At 43.5% G+C, this 26,829-nt stretch overlaps 2 protein-coding genes and 1 pseudogene across 11 annotated transcripts in view; 1 reads left to right on the top strand and 2 right to left on the bottom strand.

Annotated features, from left to right (window-relative positions):
* WARS1 (tryptophanyl-tRNA synthetase 1) overlaps positions 1-24,855 on the bottom strand; it is a 39,422-nt gene extending 14,567 nt beyond the window's left edge. The window contains exons 1-6 of one of the 2 annotated variants that reach the window (XM_045560655.1): positions 24,764-24,855; positions 18,952-19,126; positions 12,912-13,125; positions 11,263-11,371; positions 4,957-5,076; positions 1,698-1,880 (exon numbers count right to left, since the gene is read on the bottom strand). In XM_045560655.1, coding sequence (XP_045416611.1) covers positions 1,698-1,880; positions 4,957-5,076; positions 11,263-11,371; positions 12,912-13,125; positions 18,952-19,062 — 737 coding nt within the window. In that variant the 5' untranslated portion in view covers positions 19,063-19,126; positions 24,764-24,855. Of the gene's footprint in view, positions 1-1,697; positions 1,881-4,956; positions 5,077-11,262; positions 11,372-12,911; positions 13,126-18,951; positions 19,127-23,747; positions 24,067-24,763 lie in introns of those variants that run through there. The other variant, XM_045560646.1, reaches the window with a different exon arrangement.
* On the bottom strand, positions 2,500-4,768 carry LOC123623235 (annotated as a pseudogene).
* A 61-nt stretch (positions 24,856-24,916) lies between the features above and the next one.
* Positions 24,917-26,829, top strand: part of WDR25 (WD repeat domain 25) — a 131,548-nt gene continuing 129,635 nt past the window's right edge. The window contains exons 1-2 of one of the 9 annotated variants that reach the window (XM_045560578.1): positions 25,002-25,304; positions 25,899-25,970. The gene's annotated coding sequence lies outside the window, so the exon portion shown is untranslated. The other 8 variants (XM_045560584.1, XM_045560600.1, XM_045560635.1 and 5 more) reach the window with 8 other exon arrangements.

Genomic DNA, 26,829 nt, shown 5'->3' with positions numbered 1-26,829 from the left:
ACCACATGTGGCAGGTGAGGCCGGGTGCTGGGGGATTGGAGAGGAAGATCTAAATCTGACTTTGGGGAAGGAAAACTCCCAGGAAAAGGTGATACTTGATCATGCATTTGGACGAAAGCATAGGAATCAGCCAAGCTGGGGGTGGCGGGGTCAGGGGAGGGGACGGGAACTCTGGGCAGAGCACAGTGTGTACAAAGGTGAGGGATGTGGAACTGCAAACTGTTCCACCTAGTTGGAGGTGGCAGTGACGCCAGAGAGGAACACAGGGGCCACTCACAAAAGGGCTTGTGTGCTAAGAGAAGAGTGAGGACTTTCATTGTCATGGGATGATGGAGGATAGGGAAGGGCATGCGGGTGGGAGGCGAGATCAGAGCCGTGTTTTAGGTGACAGCTGGCAAGTGGGGGATGAGGGATGTGATGGGAGCAGTGGGGTGGGGAGAGGCTGCACGGAAGGACACCAGTTGCTGAGCAGCGCCTGCAGTGCTGCCTGGCCGTAAAAGGAGCAGCAGAACCCACGGCATGTCTGTGCTGAGGTTCAAGCAGTTGAATGAGGTTGTTTTAAGAAATGGGGTGAGAGCAAGGAAATAAAGTGCCACGAAAATTATAATAACAATGACATCTGTGTTCTCGTGGATATGACACAGACACTAAACAGAGGTGCCAGGACTTGGACCCAAATCTGTTTCCCTTCCTTCAAGGATGCCACAGTGCCTCTACACTCACACGGCAGAAACAAGACTGATTTTTAAAGACATCTAGTAGGTAAAATCAGAAAATTAATTATTTTACTAGCTGGTAGAAAGGTTAGATTTCAGATCAGGGCACCGGTTGCTCTCAATGGGTATAAAGCTTTCAGTCCATACAAAGGGAACGCTCTGGGGAAGTGGCGACAGGCAAGCTCTGTTCTTACCCCCACCTGGGCGTCCCATCACACCCCGCTTTGCTGGGAACTGGGAGGGAACACGGGGGCCTGTGCTCAGAGGCAGCCTGCGCCACACTTAGTACAGCAAGATGGAGTCTCCACCTGCCGAATCAACTCTTCCTGGGGAATCACCTTACTGGGGGGACCACGTCCTAGGAGCTCAGGAAATATTTGATCAGCTAAATAGATTTCTTCTTGTGATGGTTGACCAAAGTCTCATTTTTCTAACACATTTCTTGGTACTCATTCAGGATGAAATTTACAGGATTTTCAGAATAAAATATTTTGGCCTATTAAATGGCTGATTTAAAATATCAGACTGTGAAGGAATTGTGTAACCAGTGAGTCTTTTCTCTGTGAAGAAAAAGGCACACCGGAAAGGCAAAAATGTCATAACTCTGCAAGACTGACTATCCTTAGAGAGAAACTAGAATGAAGAAGTGCTTTTCTGTTGCAACTGAGGATAAAAATCTGAGGTGTCATCATGCTATAGCTGAGGGCGTATCTTATATTTCTCTAAGTATAATTATGAAGGCAATAGTTGAGTCTCTAAGATAATGACATTACTTAACCCTTTCTATGTATATACACAGCTTTCCACTTTCAAAATTATTGGCAAATGAAACCAATAAGCCAGATCATAACATTTCATAAGAGAAGAAAAACGTTTACGAGGCCTTAAGATCATTTCAAATGTTTCAGGTTTAGCTGGGGTCACAATGACTTGACACCTACATCTACTTATTTAAAAGGCAGCCAGGTGCCTTTTCCTTACCCCATGTAGTCGAGGTCAGAGAAGATGAAAGTCTTGTTGATATCAAAGCCGCAGGCAATGATATCCTTAGCATTCTCCACGGCATAGCCGTAGGCCTGGTCCAGGGTCAGGTCCTTCCACAGGTACTTCTCATCATCTGTCATCTGGATGACCAAGGGCACATTAAACACATCCTGCAGCCACCTAAAGAAACAGGGCAAGAAAGCTGACGTGTCATTTCCCCTTTGGAATGCCACTGTGCATCTGGAAACACAGTTCCTACTTACAACGTATGTTAAAACTTCCTCGCCTGCAGAATCTCACTGCACGGGGAATCTGGCTGTCAACAGCGATAAGTGCTGCTACCGTTCATTGGCTAACAGGGCCCTGTATGCCAGGCTCTGTGTTAGCTGCTTTACACACTTTATTTTTGTTTTTGGAGTGACTCAAGAGATACTCCATTTCTATAACACATTTACAATTTCAAAAGGATCTTGCTTACATGATCTCATTTTACCTGCAGAACAATTTGTAAAGCAGAATGTTTGTCACATTTTACCAGTAAGGGAACTGCTGCTCAGAAATGATGCTATCACCTTTGGCAAAGCCTTGGTTGGTTTTGAGGACACTACCTTCTTTAGTCTCCCCTCATTATTCTTTCTCAGGAAAGCTTTTTCTTCTGTAGTCCCCTTAAATATAGATTAAACATAAACATTATTGGGCCTCTCTTCTCCTATATTCTCTCGTTAGATGACCTCATCTATTCTCATGGTGTAAATCATCACAAAGAAACTGACATCTGCCAAATCTACTATACAGAGCTCAGATCTTTCCTTTGAGCACTTGACCTACATGTACACGATTACCCGCCTGAATTCTAACTTTTATCAAGCATGTCTAAAATGTAATTAATTTTACCTCACACTTGCTGTTTCTCCTGTTTTCCCTATTTTGTCAAACCACACCACCAGCCACTCCAATGATGACAAACAGTGCCCCCCATAGCTCTTCTTTGGCTAATTTCAACAGTTAATTGCAAACATGAACTACTGTAGGGCAATTTCTCCTGTGATATATGACATAATCCCTGAAGGAAAGGGTAGAGTCCACAAAGGACTGTCCATTTCAGACCTATCCATTTGTTTTCGTAATACTATTTGTGATAAAGCTATTTTAGGAGTCAAGATTTCTGATGTCTATTTCATTGACAAAAAGCAGTGAATAATTATAAAAAAGAGCTGTTTTCAAATATGGAAACCATAATTATCCAGTAATCTAAGTAGTAAACTACTCAAAGGTACTACTGGCATCATGCTGCTACTAACCGAGAACAAGAGAACTGCAGGGATGAGTTAGTGCTCTGAGAATCAAATCTGATGCATAATCCATCCATGTAGGATGTTCCCCAAAAAACTCAATACACGAATTCTCAAATGCTACCAGTTGCTCACTTCAAGCAATTCTTTACTTTGCTGAGGATTTTCTTCTTCTTCAGGGTGTTTTGGATGTCGGCTCTCAGATGGAGAGGCGACACCTTCAGACCTTTTGTGACCTGTGTGATCCTACTCCACTTCACACCAGTGGACTTCAATAGGTCCCTTTGTGCTCCTCGTATGAGCTGTGATAGGATCCTGCTTCTCTGCAGCTGGAACATCCAATCTGTTTCTGTGGCAGCTTTAACTGCAGTAACAATCGTTCGAGGAAAGCTTGAATGTTAGGAAGATCTAGCTATGTCGAATATGCTGGGTTTTCATTTTCTCAGACAACTGCCGAGCACAATCTTTAACTAACTCATCCAATGTATCTTCCATTGCCGATCAGTCAGGATGTTCCTCCTGTAGCTTTTTCTTGGGCTATTGCTCCAAAATTGCTAACCATCAGATCCTACCCACTAAATATGGTTCTTAGATTTTTTTTCAACTAGGTTGATTCCATCTAAGACATTGGTGATGTCACGTACTCTTAATTTTTGTACTCTCAGTTTTCTTGCAATCTTGTTTAAGTAAAAACATACCTGCATGAACAGATCTGACAAGATCCCTAAATTTTCTAGTTAAATAAACCAGGGATACATCAAAACAAGGTCTCTTCACTTTTAGAGCTTCCTCAGTCAGAAATGCCCTCACTCAGAACCTTCATGAAGTCCTACTCAGTTTAAAGACCACTGGTGGTTACTCTGGGAACAAAAGGACATATTTCATAACATGTGTCTTCTCTGTGGAGCCCATTCCTACGTTCTCATGGACACATATTTACATTACCTTCTAAACTATTCCTTATTTTTGATGGCAGCAGGCTTTTCATGTTGATGGGGCCTTGGTACAGGGGGCAAACCATCCTCTTCTGCTGGGTCCACGAGAAGGCTGGGCAATTTCCTTGGGCTGCTGCTGACTCACGCTGCCCCACCAGGTGACCCTTGCCCCTCGCACCCCATGAGCTCTCCTTCCTGCTCCTGCATGGCTCACCTGCTGCCCCAGCACGCTTATTTCTGGCATCCCTCATGCAGTGATCCTCTGCCTGCACCAGGCAGAGCTCCCAGCAGACTGGGGAGAGGAGGTGACCAGAGGTTCTCCGGACACCAGGCCTGCCATCCTCCCGGTACACACTTTATTTTGAAGCTTTACAACAATTTTATGAGGTAGGTATTATCATTTTATTTATTTATTTTTTTTGAGACAGAGTCTCACTCTGTTACCCAGGCTAGAGTGCCACGGTGTCAGCCTAGCTCACAGCAACCTCAAACTCCTGGGCTCAAGTGATCCTCCTGCCTCAGCCTCCCGAGTAGCTGGGACTACAGGTGTGTACCACCACGCCCAGCTAATTTTTCTATTTTTAGTAGAGGCGGGGCCTCCCTCTTGCTCAGGCTGGTCTTGAACTCCTAAGCTCAAGGGATCCTCCTGCCTCAGTCTCCCAGAGTGCTAGGATTCCAGGCATGAGGCACTGTGCCCAGCCGATATTATCACTTTCATTTTGCAGATATGGAAACCTAGGCTCAGAAAAGTGGGGGACCTTGGTCACACGGATAGGGAGTAGGATGAGCAGAGGAACAGGTCCAGCTTACTCCAAAGCAGTGCTCTGGCCACCACTTCCATTCCTCTAAAGTGAGCCCAGGAACACACAAAGTGGCCAGAAGCCACAAAGGTGCTGATTCCCTGACATCTTGGTTGCTCAGCAAACATGAACTATTAATAGCGCTGTCTTGTCAGCTCTTAACATGGTTTGTAAGTAATATTCTCGATGCACTATGAAGGTGAGAAGAGTCGTATGATGCGATACTTACTTTGTGAAGATAAACGGGATGAGGTGACCCACGTGCATTGCTTCAGAAGAGGGGCCTCTGCCCGTGTAGAGATAAAACGGCTGCTTATTTTCATAGGCGTCGAGAACCTGATTCATGTCTCTATAGGAAAACAGAGAAAAGAAATAGCATAATTTTTGAAAAATATCAAAGCACTAATGCTCATTTGGAAATAAAAAATAAAGAAAGAGACAAAACATGGATAATAACCAGAGTTTATCATCTTTGGTGCTTATGATGTAAAAATGACAGGAAACTTCTACTAAAATCGTTTCTCCTATGAGTAACAGTTTTAAAAGGATAAGACATGCAGGTTTAGAATAACGTGCAAAAGATGGATACAGCTGCACAGCCACTGGGACTCTTCTGGAATTCCTCCCAACAATGCTGACACTCCGTGTGCTCTGCACACTTCCCTGGAGGGTACCAGGCCAACAACACACAACCCTTGCTTAGAATCAGCCAGCCCTGAGACTCAGACCCGAACCAGGAACACTGCAGGGTTCTATACAGCCTGGTGAAAGGAGGAAAGGGAGGAATGTCGCTGGGAGTTCAGATGTCTCCAGCTGGAGACACAGTTTCCATCCCTCAGCCAGGTTGGGACTAGGTGTCTGCATGTCACCGTATAGTCAACCTCCCACCCCCTGACTGGGGTACACAGACAATGCACACAGGTCCTCCTTGCTGGCTGTGGTCAGAACCACCTGGCAGGCTGTTCCAAATCCTGGCTGCCTGGGCTCTACCTCAGAGATTCTGATTCAGTGGGTCTGAGGTAATGTCTGAGAATCTGTGTTTTTAAAAAGCTCCCCGAAGGATTCCTATGTTCAGCAGGGTGGGAAACCAACTCTCAAGACTGTGAGTGTTTTTTGTTTCTGGGGAAAGTGTACCCAAATGAAGGAGGAGGAGCTACCCTTTCCAGAGGTCCAGATGGGAGAATCCAGATAGCATTCTAAAGTGACTTTTCCTTACACCTCCCAAGCCAAGGGCCAACAGCGCTCATCTCTGGGCTGACAGGATTGTAGGTACTCTGGTTTTTGTGTTTAGTTTTGATTTCTTCCCCATGGAATGATCACCCACTGCTTTTGAAATACAGAAAGAAAAAGACCTTAATTTTAAGAAAAGAGTACTTCTTTTGTTCTCACAACTAACTGAATTAACTTTAATGGGCTTATAGAAAAAAATGAAGCTGTCCCACGAGCTGTTTCTCATGCATTTATAGGAAGTATCTGAGAACTCACTGTGTACTAGGTCCTGGGGTGAGGTGCTCCTGACAAGCGTGCAGGAGTTCACTGGGGCTCCAGGTTTGAGCTCATATTTTATGAGGATGGTTTCCAGGAGGAAATCATTCGGCTAGCGAGGGAGCCCAGTCACTGCCCAGCACTTTCAGCTTGACAGTGCACGGTAGATCTCACTGAATCTCCAATTTTACAGTTGACAAAATGAGCTAGAAGTGCATTCTCAAATTTGAGAATGAGCAAAGGCCTCCAGTTTTATGCTTCTCTAAGCCAATAGGCAACAGGATTACTATGTGGAAGTAAATGAAGTCAGTCACAAGGGCAGCGAGAACCATAAAATGCTAAGGTAAAAAACTTGGATTTAGGCTAAACAGAACTGGTAAATCTTGAGCTAAAGTGACTAAGAAAAAGAGAGAGAGAAGATTCCAATTACCAAATCAGAAATGTAGGATGGGACATCACCATGGACCTTACAGGAGTAAAAAGGATTACTGTGTAAGGGAATACTACAGACAACTATAAACCAACAAATTAGATAACCTTGATGAAACAAATTCCTAGAAAGAAACAAACTCCTGAAGCTAACCTAAGAAGAAATGAAAGTCTGAACAGATCTATAACAAGCAAAAAGATTGAATTAATAATCAAAAGCTTCCCACAAAGAGAAAAGCCCAAAACCAGAGGGTTTCACTGCTGAATTCCATCAAATGTTCAAAAAAGATTTAATGGCAATCCTTCACAAATGCTTCTTGAAAAATTGAAGAGAAAATACTTTCCAACTCATTCTATGTGGCCAGTATTACCCTGATAACAAAACCAGACAAAGACACTAAAACAAACAAACAAACAAACAAACAAAGAAAACCCCCAACAAACTATAGACCAGTATCCCTTATGAACACAGATGAAAAAATTCTCAACAACTCACAAACCAAATCCAACAATGTATGAAAAGAATTATACTCTAGTCTAAGCAACAGGAGGAGGCCCTGTCTCCTAAATAAATAAATAGGTAAATAAATTAAAAAGAATTATACATCACAATCAAGTGGGATTTGTCCCAGGAATGCAAGGTTGATTCAACATATAAAAATCTAGGCCAGGTGAGGTAGCTCACACCTGTAATCCTAGCACTCAGGGAGGCTTAGGCAGTAGGATCACTTAAGGTCAGGCGTTCGAGACCCTGTCTCTACTAAAAATAGAAAGAAATGGTGGCACATGCCTGTAGTCCCAGCTACTCACGGGGCTGAGGCAGGAGGATTGCTTGAGCCCAGCAGTTTGAGGTTGCTGTGAGCTAGGTTGAAGCCATGGCACTCTACCCAGGGTGACAGAGTGAGACTCTGTCTCAAAAAAAAAAAAAAAAAAATCTGTCACTGTGATATACCATATTAATAAAATAGAGGACAAAACCTGCATGATCATCTCAACAGACACAGAAAAAACACTGATAAAAATCCAACATTCTTTCATAATAAAAACACTCAACAAACTAAGACTAGAAGGAAACTTCCTTAATATGATGAAGGATAATTATAGAAAACCCACAGTTAACATTATACTCAATAGTGAAAGACTGAAAGCTTTTTATCTAAGATCAAGAATAAGACAAGGATGCCCACTTTCACCACTACTAGTTAATATTGTACTCAAAGTTCTAATCAGAGCAGTAGGAAAGAAAAAAGTCCAAATTGTAAAGGAAGAAGCAAAATTGTCCCTATTCACAGTTGACATAACCCTATATATAAAAAATCCTATAGAATTCACACACACAAAAACCTATTAGAGCTAATAAACAAATTGGGCAAAGTTTCAGGATATGATTGACACTCAAAAATCAGTTGTATTTCTATACAGTAACAATGAACAATCCGAACATAGAATTAAGAAAATGCCATTTACAGAAGCATCAGAAAGATAAAATCCTTAGGAATAAATCTAACCAAAGAAGTGCAAGACTTGTACATGGAAAATGACAAAACGTCACTGAAAAGTAAGACATTCATGGTCACGGATGGGAAGACTTAGTATTTTAAGATGGCAACACTCTCCAAACTAATATAGATTAGGTGCAATCCCTGTCAAAGTCCCAGCTGCCTTTTTTGCAGAAATGGAAAAGCTGATCCAGCAATTCACATGGAAATACAAGGGACCCAGAATACCCTGAAAAGAACAAAGTTGGAAGACTCACATTTTCTAACTTCAAAACTTACTACATCTTGGTGAGTATTAGCTACAAGATAAAAAAAAACAAAAAAAACCTTACTACAAAGGTACAGTAATCAAGACTGTATAGTAGTAGCATAAGGACAAATAGATCAGTGGAATAGAATTTAGAGTCTAGAATTAGACCCTTAAACATATGGCCAGTTGATTTCAATAAGGATGCCAAAAAAATTCAATAGAGAAACAATAGCCTTTTCAAAAAATGGTGCAGGGACAACTCCATATCCATATGCAAAAGAATGAGGTTGGAGCCCTACCTCACACATATGCAAAAAAGATCAGAGACTAAAATATAAGCACTAAAAACACAAAACTCTTGGAAGAAAATGAAGGTGTAAATCTTCACGACCTTTGATTAGGCAGTGGTTTCTTAGCTATGACACCAAAAGCACAATCAAAGAAAAAATAAACTGGACTTCGTCAAAATTAAAAACTTTTGTACTTCCAAGGACACTATCAGTAAAGTGAAAAGACAATCTATATAATGGGAGCAAATATTTGCAAGTGATAATATTGATAAGAAACTAGTATCTACAATATATAAAAACCTATTATAACTCAACAATAAAAAGACAAATGACCCAATTAAAAAGTCGGCAAAGGATCTGAATAGACATTTCTCCAAAGAGGATATAAAAATAGCCAATAAGCACATGAAAAGATGCTCAACATCACGGGTTGTTAGGGAAATACAAATCAAAACCACAATGAGATACTACTTCACACCCACTAGGAAGGCTATAAAACAACAACAACAACAACAACAACAACAACATGGACAATAACAAGTGTTGGTAAAGATGTGGAGAAATTGGAACCCTCATGTGCTGCTGGTGGGAATGTAAAATGATGCAGCTGCTGTGGAAAAGTTTGTCAGTTCCTCACAAAGTTAGACAGAATTACCATGTGGGCCTTTAATTCTACTCTCAGGCATATACCCAAGAGATGTAAAAACATATGTTTACCCCAAAACTTGTATACAAATGTTCATGGAAACATTATTGATAACTAAAAAGTAAAAATAACCCAAATGTCCATCCTCTAATGAATAGATAAACAAAATGTGGGCTATATCCATTCAACAGAATATTATTTAGGAATAAAAAGGAATGAAGAGGGCCAGGCACAGTGGCTCACGCCTGTAATCCTACACTCTGGGAGGCTGAGGTGGGAGGATGGCTTGAGGCCAGGAGTTTGAGACCAGCCTGAGCAAGAGCAAGACCCGGTTTCTACAAAAAATTAGCCAGGTGTGGTGGTTTGGGTCTATAGTCCCAGCTACTCAGGTGGGGCAGGAGGATCTCTTCAGCCCAGGAGTTTGAGGTTGTAGTGAGCTATGATGATGCTACACTCTAGCCTGAGTGACAGAGCAAGACTCTGTCACAAAAAAAAAAAAAAAGGAATGAAGCACTGACACATACTACAACATGTAGGAATCTTGAAAATATTATGCTAAGTAAAAGAAGCCAGACACAAAAGGCCAGGTGTTATCTGAGCCCATTTATCTTAAATGCCCAAATCTATAGAGACAGAAGGCAGATTAGTGGTTGCCAATGGCTAGGGGGAGGGAGAAATGGGGAATGCCTGCTAATGGGCAGGGGTTTTCTTTTTGTCATGATCAAAATGTTGCGGAATTAGAAAGTGTGATAGTCGCCCAACCTTGTGAATACACTAAAACCCACTGAACCATACACTTTATTTATTTATTTTTTTGCTGTTGTTGAGACAGAGTCTCACTCTGTTTCCCGGGCTAGAGTGCCATGGCATCAGCCTAGCTCACTGCTCACCTCAAACTCCTGGGCTCAAGCGATCCTCCTGCCTCAGCCTCCCAAGTAGCTGGGACTACAGGCATGCGCCACCATGCCCGGCTAATGTTTTCTATATATATTTTTAGTTGTCCATATAATTTCTTTCTATTTTTAGTAGAGATGGGGTCTCGCTCTTGCTCAGGCTGGTCTCGAACTCCTGAGCTCAAACGATCTGCCCGCCTCGGCCTCCCAGAGTGCTACGATTACAGGTGTGAGCCACCACACCCGGCCAAATCATACACTTTAAAACGGTGAGTTTTATGATATGTGAATTAAATCTCAAATTATGAAAAAAGCTTTGATTACATTCTGCCTAGAAAGTGGGCTCAGCAGGGCCTGGAGTTCTTTGCAGGGAGAAGTTGAAGACTGCCGAGTTCTGTCCTGGGGGTGCTCTCCAGTAACCATGAAGTGCCAGCAGAACAGTACGACCTACCTCGGATCATAAATTCCATGGACACAGCTTTAAAAATGGGCCTGCCCCAACCCAGGTAATCTGAAGGGTGAGAGAGGTAGAAATCGTTTTGGAACCTTCCCATTTCCTGATGTTGTCTGCATGGAATTTATGGTTTTGGTGGGGCTACTCTGTTCCATGTACCCTCTGTTAGTTTCTCTTTTGATATTGTCTATGAGTAGGCTAGGACAATAGGAGGAAGAGGGTATGTAATTTCGGGAAGCCTACTGTTTATCTCATGGGAAATGTTGAACTTGGACATGTTACTCTCTTTTGTTTTCATGACATTTTATAATTGACAACATGAATGCTGGCATGAATCTCATCTGCTGTGAACTTGACCCTACCTTGTGAGGTAGGCCGTTTACAAATGAATAAACTAAGGGCTTGAGGGAGAACGGACAAGCAGGATCCCATAGTGAGTTACCGACAGGACAGAAGGTGATCCCAGTCTTCCTATAAGCGGCTGCCACTTTTCCCACAGTACCAGGCAGCTTAAGAGAGGAGCTGCCTCCTGGTTTTTTGAACTAAAAGAGGAGGACGGGCGAGAAGGGCCGTGGTGAAGGGCCCTGACCTGTGTGAGAAGAAGATGCCTCTGCGCAGGAAGCGGTGTGGTCTCTGGCCAGTGGCTCTCTCTATTCGGTTTATCAGCTCTTTGTCAATTTTACTGCTTCCAAATCGAACTGGAAAAAAAATTGGAAAAAATAAGGGATGACTTTTTTAGGTGGCAGGAGGTTTAGTGACCAGATATTACTGAAATAAAGGGGGAAAACGAGTGATCCATGCACAATCTTAATGAATCCAACCTTTTCAGGTGTTCTGCTACAGATCCTTTCCCCTAACACAAAGTAAAGGGTCTTTTGTATTAAATGACAGCTGAGATCACAACCAACAAAACAGGAACTAAATTACAGAACTAAATGCTGTTTTGCCTGAGATTGGACTCTGATGGGAAACATACCCAGAATGCAGGCTAGCTATCAACTTTTGACAACCACATATACAAAAACATACATACATATATATTTCTTTTAAGGTAAAATTTATATTCACTGACAACCATGATTTCTCACATTTTTTTTTTTTTTTGAGACAGAGTCTCGCTCTGCCTCCTGGACTAGAAGAGTGCCATGGTGTCAACTTAGTTCACAGCAACCTCAGACTCCTGGGCTCAAGTGATCCTCCTGCCTTAGCCTCCCAAAGTGATAGGATTACAGGTGTGAGCCACCACACCTGCCGATTTCTCACATTATTTATTGAACTCAATTAATGTTTGTCCTCAAGTCAATTTTCCCTCATTGATAGTCTATACTTAAATCATGAACAACAGCTTTGGCTTAGATAAACATTCTAGTTCTGTTTCTTCCTTGACAATTAGCAATGACCTCAATCCAATGGCAATGGTATTTCCTGAGCAGGAAGACCCTCCAGGAAGGGCTTGACAGTGAGGACTTGCCACTTGTGAGAACTCACCCCTCTGAAGCTGACCTCCAGGCTTCTGGCTCTATAATCGACATCACTGGAGGCAAAACTTCGGTAATCTGTGATTGACTTGTAACCACTAAATGGTTTAAATGACTGCAAAGATGCCCATTTCAGTAGCCCTTTCCTAAGTTCTTAATTGCTCAAATAAAGGGAAAAAGCTTCTACTAAGCTGTCTAGTATAGATCACTGTTTTGAAATAAGTTTTATACTGTTACTTTATTTTGAAATAATTCTTTGGGAATATAATGCACAAACAAAAGATTTTAGGATCTATTTTTTTCTTGGCATTGAAGCTTCACTGAGCCGGGCGCGGTGGCTCACGCCTGTAATCCTAGCTCTGGGAGGCCGAGGCGGGTGGATCGCTCGAGGTCAGGAGTTCGAGACCAGCCTGAGCAAGAGTGAGACCCCGTCTCTACTAAAAATAGAAAGAAATTATCTGGCCAACTAAAAATATATATACAAAAAAATTAGCCGGGCATGGTGGCTCATGCCTGTAGTCCCAGCTACTCGGGAGGCTGAGGCAGTAGGATCGCTTAAGCCCAGGAGTCTGAGGTTGCTGTGAGCTAGGCTGATGCCACGGCACTCACTCTAACCCGGGCAACAAAGTGAGACTCTGTCTCAAAAAAAAAAAAAAAAAGAAGCTTCACTGGATTTATGATTAATTCAAAATTTAAAAACATCAATAGAATCACTTCTAAAAGTTGAGGCTTTTTCTGGGGAAGAAAGCAGAGGACATACCAATGAGCTTGTCGTAGTCAATGCCTTTTGCACTGCTTGTCTGTACTGTCCATGGGTCCACAAAATCCTCTTCAGTTTCTGTGGCATCTGAGCCACAGTTACTCTCCGATGCTGGGTTACTCGGAGGGCAGTGAGCCTTGTAATCCTCCCCCATGGCAGCTTTGTAGCTCATTTTTAAGGACAGCAACATTTTCACTGCAGAATCAATTTCATCCTGCAGAAAGGAAATAAAGGTGAAGGCTAAAAATATTAACAATAGCTAACATTTGCTGAGTGCCTATTGTGTGGCAAGCATTGTGCTAAATGCTCTCACACATGTTACCTTGTTTAGTCTCCCAACAACTCTGTGAGGCAGCAGGCATCATTGTCACTCACTGTCCTTTTCTAGCTAAAGAATTTGAGACTCAGAGAGGTGAAGGAGCTTGCCCACGGAAATCACAGAAATCATGGGCTTGAAAGTATTTCGTTTATATCTGTTATTTTAGTGCTATGGATTATTACCACAAACACTTTGGAATAGTAATAGTGATATGATATTCACTGTCATTTATGATAAAGTTAAATATGCTAAATATTTCTCAAACACCACTGATGCCAGAGAACATGCCTGACAAACTCCTTTAATCGAGTATACTGAGTTCTGTGTTGGAACTAGTTTTTACATTCCACGCAGGTTGAGATGAGTATTTATTGAAACTTAACCAATGATGCCACCAAGGGCAGTAACAGCAACTTAAACAGATAAAAGCAAGGGAAAAAATGTAGGCTCCCAGGTTATAAATTAAGGAGGCATTCATTAGAAAATAGTTATACCACCATCACATTTTGGGAATCTTATCAAGCTATCTGAAGTATTTGTACATTTATTGTTTTAAAATGAACACACAAAAAATATGTAAAATGTATCCTTGGGTACTCTGGAAATCTGTTAAAGACCTTCTCTTCCAGGAGCCCACAGTGGCCACCCCTGGAGGCCTGGTATTTAAAGGAGCAAGCCTAATTAAACCGATTAGTCACGCTATGCCCTAAATCTCTACTCTGGTAATTGGCCTTGCTGGATTGGATCACAAACAAAGAATATACACAGTCCGATTTGCTTGCCAAGGGAAATACAAACATTTCCACTCAGAGTGTATAATACAGAATGTGCTATAAACTGGGCTTCCTAATGGAGAACCACACCACCAAGTTCCATTCAGACAGAACTGTTCCATCAAGTACAGCACCTGGGCCAGAGGACTGTTATTCTGGGGTAATCTGTGTTTTAAACTATAAGATTACCTGGAATTCATCATGAAAATGAGTCAGATTTGTGCAATCCATAACCCAAGGGATACAACTCACAGAAGAGAGAAAATGTTTGCCCAGGTTAGATAGGTAAGTATGTTTTACTCATCTAATTTCTGCAATGCCAAGGCTCAGCGTTTGCAAAAAGTAAATGTTTAGTAAGGAAATTCTATAGAATTAACTATGGAAAGACTTACCTTGCTTTGAAGTACACTGTAGTAGATATTCTTTAATCACTAGCTGTGTTGACATTTCATACTCTATCTGGTCTAATTCTGCTTGTAACTAGGAGGCTCTTTGAAAGTCAAACATTTAACCCATGTCCCTGCCCAAGGACCATCTGCAATCTGCAATGGGACTGAAATAGACAAGCAGGCTCTCCCCATCTATTGTTTTATTCTCAATCTAACACGGACCAGGACACTGAAACAGAATTTAAAAGCTGATGTTCTGAAAAAAGCCAGACACAAAAGACTACATACTATGTGATTATGTAAAGTCCTAACATGGGCAGAGCTGTCCATGGTGGTGGGAGTTGGGGGGTGCTGTTGGGTGTGTAAGTGTGGCTTCCAGATGCTGCTATGCTGGCTCTTGATTTGGGAGCTGGTTACACAGGTGTGGTCATTCTATGACACTTCAGGGAGTTGCCTAAGATTGCCACATTTCTCTGTATAAATGATATATTTCAATTTTTTTTGAGGGGGGATGGGGTCTTGCTTTGTTGCCTGGGCTAGAGTGCAGTGGCATCATCATAGCTCACCACAACTTAAAACTCCGGGGCTCCAGCAATCCTCCTGCCTTAGCCTCCTGAGTAGCTGGGACTACAGGCGCGTGCCACCATGCCTGGTTAATTTTTCCATTTTTTTTTGAGAGACAGAGTCTTGCTCCTGTTCAGGCTGGTCTCGAACTCCTGGCCTCAAGCAATCCTCCTGCCTCAACCTCCCAAAGTGCTGAACTACATGTGTGAGCTGCAGTGCCCGGCCTTGATTTTTAAAGTTTACTTAACCTAAGAGGAGAAGGAAAAAAAAAGGGCTCTATTCTCTCTCCTAATCTCAAAGATCCAGCATCATTTCTTTAGTCCTGTTCAAACTATCTCCCCTCACAGCTCCCAGATTCTGACCTATCCCCCAAGGAGACTCCCTGCTTTACCAAGCTGTTGTTAGTTAAAGACGGGGTCGTATTCTTTAGATATTCTGGAGCAGAAAGAACTTGAAGGCCCGTGGCCTAGGTAAACGGCAGGGGCAGGTGGAGAAGGCACTGACAGCACCCCTCAGAGCACGGTGCTCCCAGTGTGGCCCAACTATTTTGCTAAAAGTTAATTTCTAAAACATCAAGTGCTTCTGTTACCAACACGTTTCAGGGTCAGACACAAATTTACTTCTGAATTTTTCATCATTTAACTCTGGTCTCATCGTGTAACCTCTGATCTCTCTAGTGTACGCCCACCAAATGCATCAGTCAAAGATTCACTTGGAAGAGTTATTGTAAACTGTATTAAGTATTCCTCATTGACTAAAATATAAATAATGAACATAACTGTAGTTGCTAAGAATTAATAAGTAAAAACGTTTACTAAATATTCAAATTTTATGTTAAACAGACAAAGATACCACTGTCAACTTCCCCAAATGGGCTTATAGAGTGAATAAGCCCATTGGGTCCTTTAATTATTTTAAATTTTTGTATTAAAGCAATTTAGCCCAATCTATTGAGCCCAACCTGGTAAGTAAACCTTTTTCTGTGAATAACCAACTTCTTTTTGACATCACTTTCTTTCAGTACTACTTATTTCTTTTAAAATATAATCGTTTACTTGGGGTCCAAATAGTCAAAGCAAACTATGTGAGATAGCTGACATCATCTGGTGACAAGCAAGGAAGAGATGTTTGAAAAGAAGACAGCAGGAGTTGACAGTGGTGGAAAAGGAAGTCATGGAGATGAAGCTGGGGAACTTAGGAGTAGAGGCACCACAGAAAGAAATGAGGCACCTATGTTTCAGTTAAGGATATAGACTAACCATGATACTTCTGAAACCTACTACAACAGCATAGAGCTTTCAAAAAGGCATAATCCCATGAGGACAAAGGAAACAGGAAGAAGATGACAGCAACAAGGTTTCAGAAGCTGGAAAGCTGATGGATGACTGGTGCCTCATTGAGCACGAGAGAAAAACAAACGCCAGGACATTGTGGGCAGTGACTGTGCTTACACTGCTGTGGAATTCCCCAATGGCTCAGGCAATAGTGGCCTTGGGTACTTGCAGGAGTGGTGGTAAAAGGGGGTTATAAAAACAGGAGCACTGATTGAAAGTCTGTTCAAGAAGCAGTTATTCAGATTCCCTTCCTCCCCTATCTCTCCCCAACTCAGAGGTTTTGTGTTGAAGGAGGATAGAGTTACAAGTGCCTAGACTGGGGACACTAGGCATCATGGGGCTGGGGGCAGGGGCAGCACACAGAACAGAGACCTCCAGAGAAGGATCACATAGCCCAGCACTTCTCTCCCACTCAGCTGTGGAGTGAGGGCAGCCAGACTTCCAACCTCTGGACAGCAAACTGGAGGAGCTTTCTCTGGGGAATCTGCCTCACTTCAAAGGAAAGATCTAAAGACCCTGACACTAAAGATTCTCGGACAGAAGGGAGGACACTCCAGGAAGTGGAACCTTACAAGCTCCTCCCGGATGCATGGCACACCCAGCAGCTCTCAGTGCTCCCTCTAAAATGCAAGCGGACAGATGTGAAGCAGCAAACATTTGAGGATGGCCTCTAATATGAAAGTCAGATGGGAAAAAAATTAATTTGGAGAAAACTGAGATTATAAAGGGACAGAAAACATCAGGAAAACTACCATCAAGATATCAGAGATAGGCCGGGCATGGTGGCTCACCCTGTAATCCTAGCACTCTGGGAGGCTGAGGCGGGCGGATCGCTCGAGCTCAGGAGTTCGAGACCAGCCTGAGCAAGAGCAAGACCCCGTCTCTACTAAAAATAGAAAGAAATGATTTGGACAGCTAAAAATATATATAGAAAAAAATTAGCCGGGCATGGTGGCACATGCCTGTAGTCCCAGCTACTAGGGAGGCTGAGGCAGAAGGATTGCTTAAGCCCAGGAGTTTGAGGTTGCTGTGAGCTAGGCTGACGCCACGGCACTCTAGCCAGGGCAAAAAGAGCGAGACTCTGTCTCAAAAAAAAAAAAAAAAAAGATATCAGAGATAAAGGGAGGTATGTACCTATGAGGCCAGAGCAGGATGCTAATAAGGAACATTCAGATGGCAAACAAGCTCTTGGAGGTTTAACACGATAGCAGAAATGAAAAATGCCAGTAGTGTTAGAAGTTGAGGAAATATCCCCAAAAGAACAAAAAGAAAAAGAAATGGAAAGTAAAAGTCATAAAATAAGAAAATCAGAGGAATAGTCTCTGAATAAAAAAAGTCTATAAGGAGAGAAGAGAGGGAACAGAAGAGAGCAAATAAATAATACGATTCTGAGAATTAAAGGTCACGAGTTTCCAGTTTGAAAGGAGCTGTGAACCCCTATTCTAAGAAATTTCAGAACACTGGAACAAAGAGAAGATCCTGCTAACTTCCAGAGAGAAAAACAAAGGAATGGCATCTGACTTCCTGGCAGCGACCCTGGAAGCAAGGTGATGATGGAGCAGTGGCTTCAGAATTCCGAGAGAAAATCACTTCCATGCTAGAACTCTATAACCAGCCTAATTATAATCAAGTTTTAGATAAAATAAATATACTTTCAGATTAGTAAGATCTCATAAAAATATTGCCTATTAATTTTTTCAGAAACCACTGGAAGACTTGCTCTGCCAAAATAGAGTAAAGCAAGGCAGGACCAGGAGACAGGGGACCCCACAGATGGAGGTGAAGGGAACCCCTGGGTTGACAGTGAAAGAAGACCCCAAGATGGGCAGTGTGGGAGGCAAGTGCCACCAGTCTGGAGGGAAGCAGGCAGAAGGTCCTGGGAGAGACAATCTGAAGGAAAGAGATGAACTTGATAGACCAGTTGATGTGTGAGTTTGCTGAGAGGAGATTCAGCCAACTCATAGAGAGCCTGGAAGCACATTATCATTAGTACCTAAAAAAGCCAAGCAAACAGAAATTAAGACAAATATTAACTCGAGAGAAAACAAGAGTTGGACACGAAAGGAAAAGTACTCATCCCATACTTGATGGTTCAGCTATCTGCAGTGTTTACATGGTCATAAATCAGGTAAATACTGACCTAACTTCAACTGCAACATATACCGGGAGACTGGAGGGATGGGAAGTGTTTGTGAAAATGTGAATTCCTCTTTTCCACGTGAAAGCCTCAAACTTGAAAATCAACAAGGAGCAACCGAACAAGCAGGACATTTAGAGATAGGGGGCGTAAATACCCAAAGAATCAGTTAAAATAATTCAAAATATTTGTGTCAGGGAGCAGGCAATGGGGAGAGGTGGGTTGCAGGGCTGCTATATTTCACAAAGGCTTTGAGAACCACTGATTCTTTCACCACAGACATCATGATGTTGATAAAGAGAAAAATACACTGGCTCTAGTATGCAGATTATGCATTCAAGAAAAAAAAGTTTGAGAAACAACAACCAAAAAAAAGAAAGAGAAAAATACATTTACATTTATAACCAAAACACCTCAGTCACTGAAGGAACAGGATTCTGGGAACAGGCTACTCCACAGTAACACAACCCCACAGACCGGGGGGCCTCCGCTGCATGGGCAGAGGACCCAATAAAATCCCATACCTCTGGGGCCTTTCTGGCTTTGAGGGACCGCACGAGCTCCCCTTGAGTAGCTATGCTGTTGAACAGCTCCAGCGGAGAGGCACAGGGCTTGCCGTTGGACGTGTCCGCCATCTTTGAGGACCAGGTTCACAACTGGCTGGGGTGTCAGGGGATTTGTCCAGCAGTTGAGACAAGACTGGGAAGAAAAAGAAAGAAAGGAAAAAGAGAGATTAACAATGCATTGAAGCTGTTCTTCCTTTCCTGTATCTAGTCCTTTCTGAAAAGGTTGTGAGGTAAGTTACAATAAAGGATATAGATAATATAACATTAATAAAAATATAAGGAGAAATTTGGGGCAATGAAAAAGAAAAGAGGAAGAACAAATGTCAACCATGAGGACTAAAGGAGTTGCTATGATTTACTGACTTAAAGTCTGCAGAGGATGATCCCTCCTAGTCAGGACCAAGTTTGTATCTGGCGGTGCCTCCTGTGCCTCACCCCGTGCCCAGAACATAGGAGGGTCTCAGGTTTGCCCAGGGAATAAATATCAATGTGCTTTAATAACCCTAAGTTCCCTAGAGCCAAAAACATTTGACAATTTGCTATTTGCTCTTTATTTTAATCACCTTGTGGATAAACTCTCAGGCTTTTGCAGCCATAACCAAAATACCACTGAACAAATGGATTCCACTGTTGGCCAGCTGCTCTGTTCTCAGACAAAGCAAGCTCTGGGGTGGAGGACAGGCCCTTATATGTTCTGGATTCCAAATGGCGTAAGGACTATCTACAGACTGTCCATGCCACATGCTGCCTTATTTAACTGCAAATCTTTTAAGTAGGTGTGCCTGCACCCTCTATTAGTCACTATTTACTATTAACCTTGTAAAAGGTGGGGCACAGGGCAGGCAGAGACTGGGCCACCGTCAGCCCCCTCTCGAGTCAGTTACTTCCCCTTTCTGTGTATCAGTTTCCTCATCCATAAAATGGTGCCACCAGGAACCACTTCACCTACCTCAAGGGCTATTATGAGAACAAAATCAGAAAGAAGCAACATAGTAGCACTTTGTAAACTGCAAAGCAAGATGTAAATACATTATGAGTACTGTTATTAAATTTGTTTTCTTCAAAACTTGGATGAACTTTAGCTTCACCTTAACTTGCTGCAATACCTTAGAGGAGGAAGACGATGAGGAGGGTAATGCCAGGACTGCTAAATGCGAACACTTCTACACCTGGTATTGTTTTAAGCACCTCATACACATCAATTTGCTTAAGCCTTACAGCAATCCTATGAGAAAGATTTGTTATCTCCATTTCACAGGTGAAACAGTGTGGTTAAAAAACTTGTCCGAGAGATCACAGCAAGTAAATGGCTAGGATACAAATTCAGGTAGTTTGACCCCAAAGCCTACACTCAGTCATTATCCTACAAATGACTTAACTCTATGAACCAAACACACACATTTGTGGTGTAATACATTTGTATTTATCCATTTCTTAAATATTTGTTTAAAAAGTATGTGAATTTTAACTAAATCAATCTTTGTATGACTCAATGAAACTATAACACTGAAAGTGGGATGGGTCAGCAGCCAGTTTCTTTCTCCTCTTTGATGAGAATCACCCTAAGTTCCAGAAAGGGAAGTTTGGTGAGATCACTTGCTCAGATAACAAAGCATCCAGTTTACCGAGGCCCGTAAAAAAAGAGAAGGGAGGTAGAATATCTTCTGTCTAGTGCCAGGAAAGAGAAACACTCAGGCTCCCATCCCCTTCCCAGCAACAAGCTGACCAAATTAGCAATTACCCATTTCTCTCCTGGGGGTTTTTGCTAGTATCAAATGACAATCAAAATAATGAAAATTACTTCTAACCACAAATGATCAAACACCATGTCCAGATACTTCACACATTATCCCAGCTTCTCCCACATCTCAAAGCTGGGTGTGACTGTATGCATTAGCAGACAAGAGGCTGGTGGCTCAGGGGCGTGAGAACAACCCTCTGAAGTTCCATTGCCAGAGAGTAGCTAAGCTAGGATCTGAAGCCAAAGCCCTCTCAATCATGTGCTCTCAGAATTCCAGCCGCTCCCCTGTCAGAAACGTCCTACACCCTCTGCTGGACACTGCTGAATATTTCCAATTTAAACCTCAGCTTTTCTTCACAGCTTCTCCTGACCTCTGAGCCTGAGGACAAGTTGATGGCTCCATCCTCGGTGATCCCAAGCACTCCTTTACGCTACATTTGAGTTATTCATGTCTTCCCTAGTAGACAGTGAAAGCAACACTAGGTTTATTCTTACATGTACTGCTAGTACCTTGTACACAGTTGGCTTACCAATAAACATTTACTAAATGAAGAATCTTGTAAGTCATCAAGTTCAACCTTTCCTCTAAGGTTTGTGTCCTCTTATGATATCTTTATAAGTGATTGTTCCAGTTGAAGGTTGATTACCTAATCTGGACTTTAGAGAGCCTCTTGTTTAATGTCCTGACATTGAGCTGAGCCTTCTGAGATTTGCGGAGAACCAGGCTGGTCTCCTGGAGTCTTTTCCAGGTCGCACATCCCTAGTCTGGTTTCTTCACTCACTGCTATCCTCTGCCCACCACCCTGGTCACTCTTTCTGAAATTCCCTTTGGTTTACCCTGTCCTTCCAAAAATGTGGTGCTCTGCATGGAAAGCAACAAGGCAGTAGCAGTGAGGTTCTGAAGTCTTTGAGGAGGACCCACATCAAGTATGGATCGAAAGTATCCTTAAAAATTCCTGGGGAAAATTCTAGGTAGAATGACTGGGTGAGCCTGGGACAGCCAGTCTCCCACTACAATAGAGCAGATAACTGTTTCTTTGGTAGAGGATCAGCTAGAGGAAATAAGCTTGCATTTACAGTCCATGTTCTAGGGAAAGACATGTACCTTTAAATATCAGAATCTCATTTAAGACGAGGCACAGGGGAACTAAATTAGACTGAGGAAACAGCAGATGAGGTCTCCCTGTTCTCATGATCACAAGGCATGCACCCACTGTGTGGGGATCACCCACACTATTTAAATCTTGCATGTGTATGATGCAACTTCTGAGTGAGCAGTCAGAGAGAAGGAGAACTATCATATTCCTCATTTCCTGCATTCATCCGTTTACTCACTTTATGAGAATGTTCTTCATCCTCACCCCCAGTCAATATTCTCCTTTTAGTTCTTTGTGAACTTTAAGATTAAGTTTAACTTCAGAGGTTTTTGGAGTTCATGAACCTCTGAAATTACATCCAAGTTTGCATGTACATTGGTATGTGCATGATTTTAAGCAGTATCTAGGCTTCATTACCTTTTCAAAGAAGTCTGAGACCCAAAAGGGTAAGGATAGTTGTCTTCAGTGTTTATCACATAAACTGCAAATAGGGCATTGAGTCTGTCAAGAAAACCTGTGCTGGCCTGGAGCGGTGGCTCACCCCTGTAATGCTAGCACTCTGGGAGGCTGTGGGAGAATCGCTTGAGCTCAGGAGTTTGAGACCAGCCTGAGCACGGGTGAGACCCTGTCTCAACCAAAAAAAGGAAAAAAGAAAAAATTAGTCTGGCATGGTGGTCCAAGCCTATAGTCCCAGCTACTCAGGAGGCTGAGGCTGAGGCAGAGGCAGGAGGCTTGAGCCCAGGAGTCTGAGGCTGCAGTGAGCTATGATGACACCACTGTACTCTAGCCAGGGCAACAGAGTGAGATTCTGTCTCCAAAAAAAAAAAAAAAAAAGTTGTGCTTTATATTTAACAAATACTATAATCTGATACAAAGAAATTAAGTTTAACCAATGAAGTAATCTATTATCTTCTCTACATAAAATTATTGGGAGAATAAAGAGCAAAATTGTCTACTTCCCAGTACATCACAGTAGATCTTTAAGGAGAAAACTAAAAAGGCTCTGGAAAATTAACTCCCAATTCTCCCTTTTCAAGAACTTGAATCTTGTGCTCATTTTTCTCGAAAGGTTCTGTTGTTCTAGAACAGCATAACAGGCACTTAATGAAACTGGGTACAGTATTGGGATGAGGAGTGGAAAAAAGAATTACAGAATTGTTTAACAGAACATGATAATGCCTTGGGATGTAGAGAAATCATTTCACAGATAAGATCAGGATATACTGATTCTGTGATTTGGAGAAGGGTGGCATCAAAATAGCCAATTCTGGAGTAGCCAGGAAGAGCAGGTGGCCTGGAAGTTTCTGGATGCCTGGAATACCACCAGGAGGTAGAATACCATCCTTCACATCTTGGCCCCAGAGGGTAGGTGACAATGGCTTTGGACTGGCAAGTTCCCAGAGGACAAGAAAACGACTTCATTAGAGCAAAGAGTTCTTTACACCCCAAACTTTGGAGCAGATTATGTTCAACTTTTTTTTAAACACTAAGAGGAGATGAGTTTCCCCTCCAGAGACTAAAATGAACATTAGCTTAAAAGGCAAAGAAGACATTAATTTATATGAAGCCAGGAATTACATATTTTTAGATATTACAGTAAGAATGCTAATATGTTCAGATGTTGACTAATGAAGGGGGCTGCATCAGTGAAGAAAAATACGACAGCCAACACGAAGGTGCTGAAAGACAAGCCTTGAATCCAAGCAGGCAAATGCTCATCCAGTATCTCTGTTTCCCATGGAAGCAGTGAATCACTTGAACTTCGAGTTACCGGAACGGGATAAAATAAAATGCACAATACTCTAATCCTAAGAGAGAGAATTCATTACCCCCTTAACCAAGGTTTCCAGCACTTTGGTATAAGGCTGGTAAAAACACTAACAAACTCCAAGCCTGGCAAAGATGGCAATACATACCGAGGTTGTAGGAGACACTGCAGAGGTGGCCACTGGTCACGCTGGGGAGTCGAGCAGCTATGAATGCCCTGCCCAGCCAGAAGTGCTCTTTAATACTCTTACCCTCTTTCTTTCAGTTTCCTTTTCAAAAAAGGCTCTTCTCTTTCTTTCTTGTATACCCCATCCTTCAGCTACATGCACGTAAGTTTCCTAGAAATCACCCACATTCCCAGAAACATTTGAGCCTCCTGACCAGCTTTCTTGATGAGACTGTCCAATCAGGGGAGGGCTGTTGGCTGGGCGGGCTGGGTTGAGAACAATGAAACCCTCCAGAGAACCAAGCCATTAGCTAGTCATTGCATCAGCCACCCCTTACCCCAGTTTGGTCTCCATATAACCTCCCCGCCCTCTTCCTGTTCCCCACCCTCAGTGTCAGTGTAATTGTGTGTACTATGTGTAGTCATGGGCGGCAGAAAGGGCGAACTGCAAATTCCCTGCAGCCATTCACGGAGGCCGCGCGGCGCAGTGGACAGATCATGAGTTCTGGGGGCAGAGAGACCTGGGTTTCAATTCCAGCTTGGGCATTTTCTTGCTTCGAAACCTTGGGCAAGTCACATTACTTCTCTGCTCCTCCCTCAGTTTCCTCATCTATGAAATGGGCATAAAGAAGCCTCCTATCATTACGGTTGAGGGGACCAGGTGTGATAGCCTCTGGTACATGGCAGGCACTAAATAAAAGTGGGGGCCTCTCTGCCTGGGAAAGGGGAAGGGGTGGGGACGATGAAGGGCCCGTGACGGCGGGAGTGGGAGACAAGGCGGGTCGGCGGCGCTCGGAGGAGATGGGCGAGGGGGTCGGTGGCAGCCCCCGCGCCGCTCGCGGTGCCAGAACGCGGCGGGCAGCGAGCCGGGCTCTGAAGAGGATACTCCGGCAGGCGGCCCGGGGAAGGCCAAGTCACTGGGCGCCGCCCCAGCGTCCCTCCACCACTCCCTCTCTCATCCCCTCACTTCAAGGTCCCGGCCTCCCTCCCCTCACTTACCAGGCCCTGCGGGGCCGGCTCAGCCACGGGGTTACCTCCCGGTCGTCCGTGGAAACGCCGTCCGGCCGGAACAACTTCCGGCCCAGCTGCGCCATCATTGGCTGTCGCGCGAGGGCGGGGCGGAGTTCTCTGCTGATTGGCTGGCGTCTCCGGAGCCGCGGCGGAACGCGACTTGGCTGCGGAGCGCAGGCCGGTTGGCCTCCGGTAGGACCAAGCGCTTCCGGTGCGTGTGGTGAGCGGCGGGCCCCGGGCGGGAGCGGGCCGGGACAGGGTAGCGCCCGGAACGCTCCGTGCCTCTTAGCGCGGGGTCTTTCGTCGCCGCTCACCTTCCTTTTATTTCTCGTTCCTTCCGAAAGGGCAGTGCTTGGACCACCCTTACCTCTTATCATTGACAGCTTGGCTGACTCCTATTCATCTTTCAAAACCCATCTTTCCTTGTATCTTGTTTGTTGCCTTCATCGGTCTGTGGCCTCCAAGGCGGGATCTGTGTTTTGTGTTTAATCTCCGCCCACACCAGACCCAACTTGGGCCTTGACACAGAGTAGGTAATCAGGAAATGTTTGTTGGATGAGAATATTCTATTTTTTTTTTTACTTCCTTTGCCGCCCCTCTCCTCACCAGTTTGCATTCCACAAATATGTCTAGACGCTGGGGATTGAATAGTGAACAAAACCAAAAATTCTGCTCTTCTGGAGTTGGCATACTAATTAATGACTGTCAATACCACTCTCCCCTTCCTTAGCCTCTTTTCTCCAATGCCCTTACCTTTTCTTCCATTTGGCTGTCTCTCTTCCTCTTAGTTTAATCTCTCCCCTCTTTCCAATGAAAAATTTTCTTTTGTTTTAGAGACAGAAAAGGCAGCAAACACTTCCTAAAGTTTATGTTGTTCCCACCAGTTCCCAGCCTTCTCCAATTTTGTCTGTCTTCCTTGAATCTTCCTTGACTCCTCTCTCGCCCCATTTCATTGGTTCTCTTGGTTCAGTCTGCAGCTCCTCTTGTCACCTCTGCTCCCTCACCTTCTCCAGGGTATTTCCCAGATGTCACCTTCTCTGAGGCCTGCCTCAGCCTCCTTATGTGAAACTTCAACCCTAAGCCCACCTACCCCCACCCTTCTTTGTTTTGCTTTTCTCCTCAGGATTTGTCACCACCTGACGTCTTCTATTTCATTTGATTATGGTCTGTTTCTTCCCACTGGCATGTGAATGTGGTGAGTGGCATGTACTGTTTTGTTTATCCTCGTTCCAGTGTGGGGCTTGGTGATTAGACGATACTTCATCGATGTTTGTTGAGTGAGTGAACGAAATGCACGTGCAGCAGGGTGTGTCAGGAGCCCTGTGGTCCACTGTCTTGCGTTCATTCAGTCCTTTCTGCCTTGCCATGTCGGGGCCACACTACTCTTGGATCTTCAGCTATAGACCTCTGCTGTGAGTCGACTGCTGGGGGTGACTGGGTGGGGATCCATCCTAATGGTTGAGGACGGGCACCCTGGTAGGAATGTGGTGGGTTCCCACTGACAGGAAGGAATGGGGTGCTGTGGTGGGTGGTGCCTCGGCACAGGAGTTGAGACTGGCCTCAGGACCAGGCTCAGTATTTGGAGAACCGAAATGCCAAATCATTCATGGTGCATGGTTCCAGTAGTTCCTAATTAATCTCTCATATTGTACTAGTTCCATTTGAGATTAGTCGGCCGGTTTTAGAAGTTTTATTTAGAATATGGTTTTGTGTGTGGAAGTTGTTACCTGCCTGGATTAGGCTTTGAGGGGATTCGGCATCATTGAAGGAGGCTGACTACGTGTATTGAATGATAACCTGACCTGTATGGCAATGGAGCCCTTTGATTGAGTGTTGCCATTTGGGGGAAAGGTAAGGAAGGGGTGGGTGGTTAATTCCAAGGGACGTGGAAACCCATTGTCTATGGGAAGAGGTGGGTGATAGACAGGCTGTCTGGAATGGCTTAACAAAGGACCTGGAAGGAATCTTTGGAAGTTGACCTGACCTCAAGTGCTGGGAGAGGAGTTCAGCATGGTTTATAAACATAGGGCACACGGGGGCGGGGACGGGACAGT

Source organism: Lemur catta, chromosome 1 (genome assembly GCF_020740605.2).
Source record: "Lemur catta isolate mLemCat1 chromosome 1, mLemCat1.pri, whole genome shotgun sequence".
Classification (NCBI taxonomy): domain Eukaryota; kingdom Metazoa; phylum Chordata; class Mammalia; order Primates; family Lemuridae; genus Lemur; species Lemur catta.
This window is presented reverse-complemented; position numbering and strand designations above follow the sequence as displayed.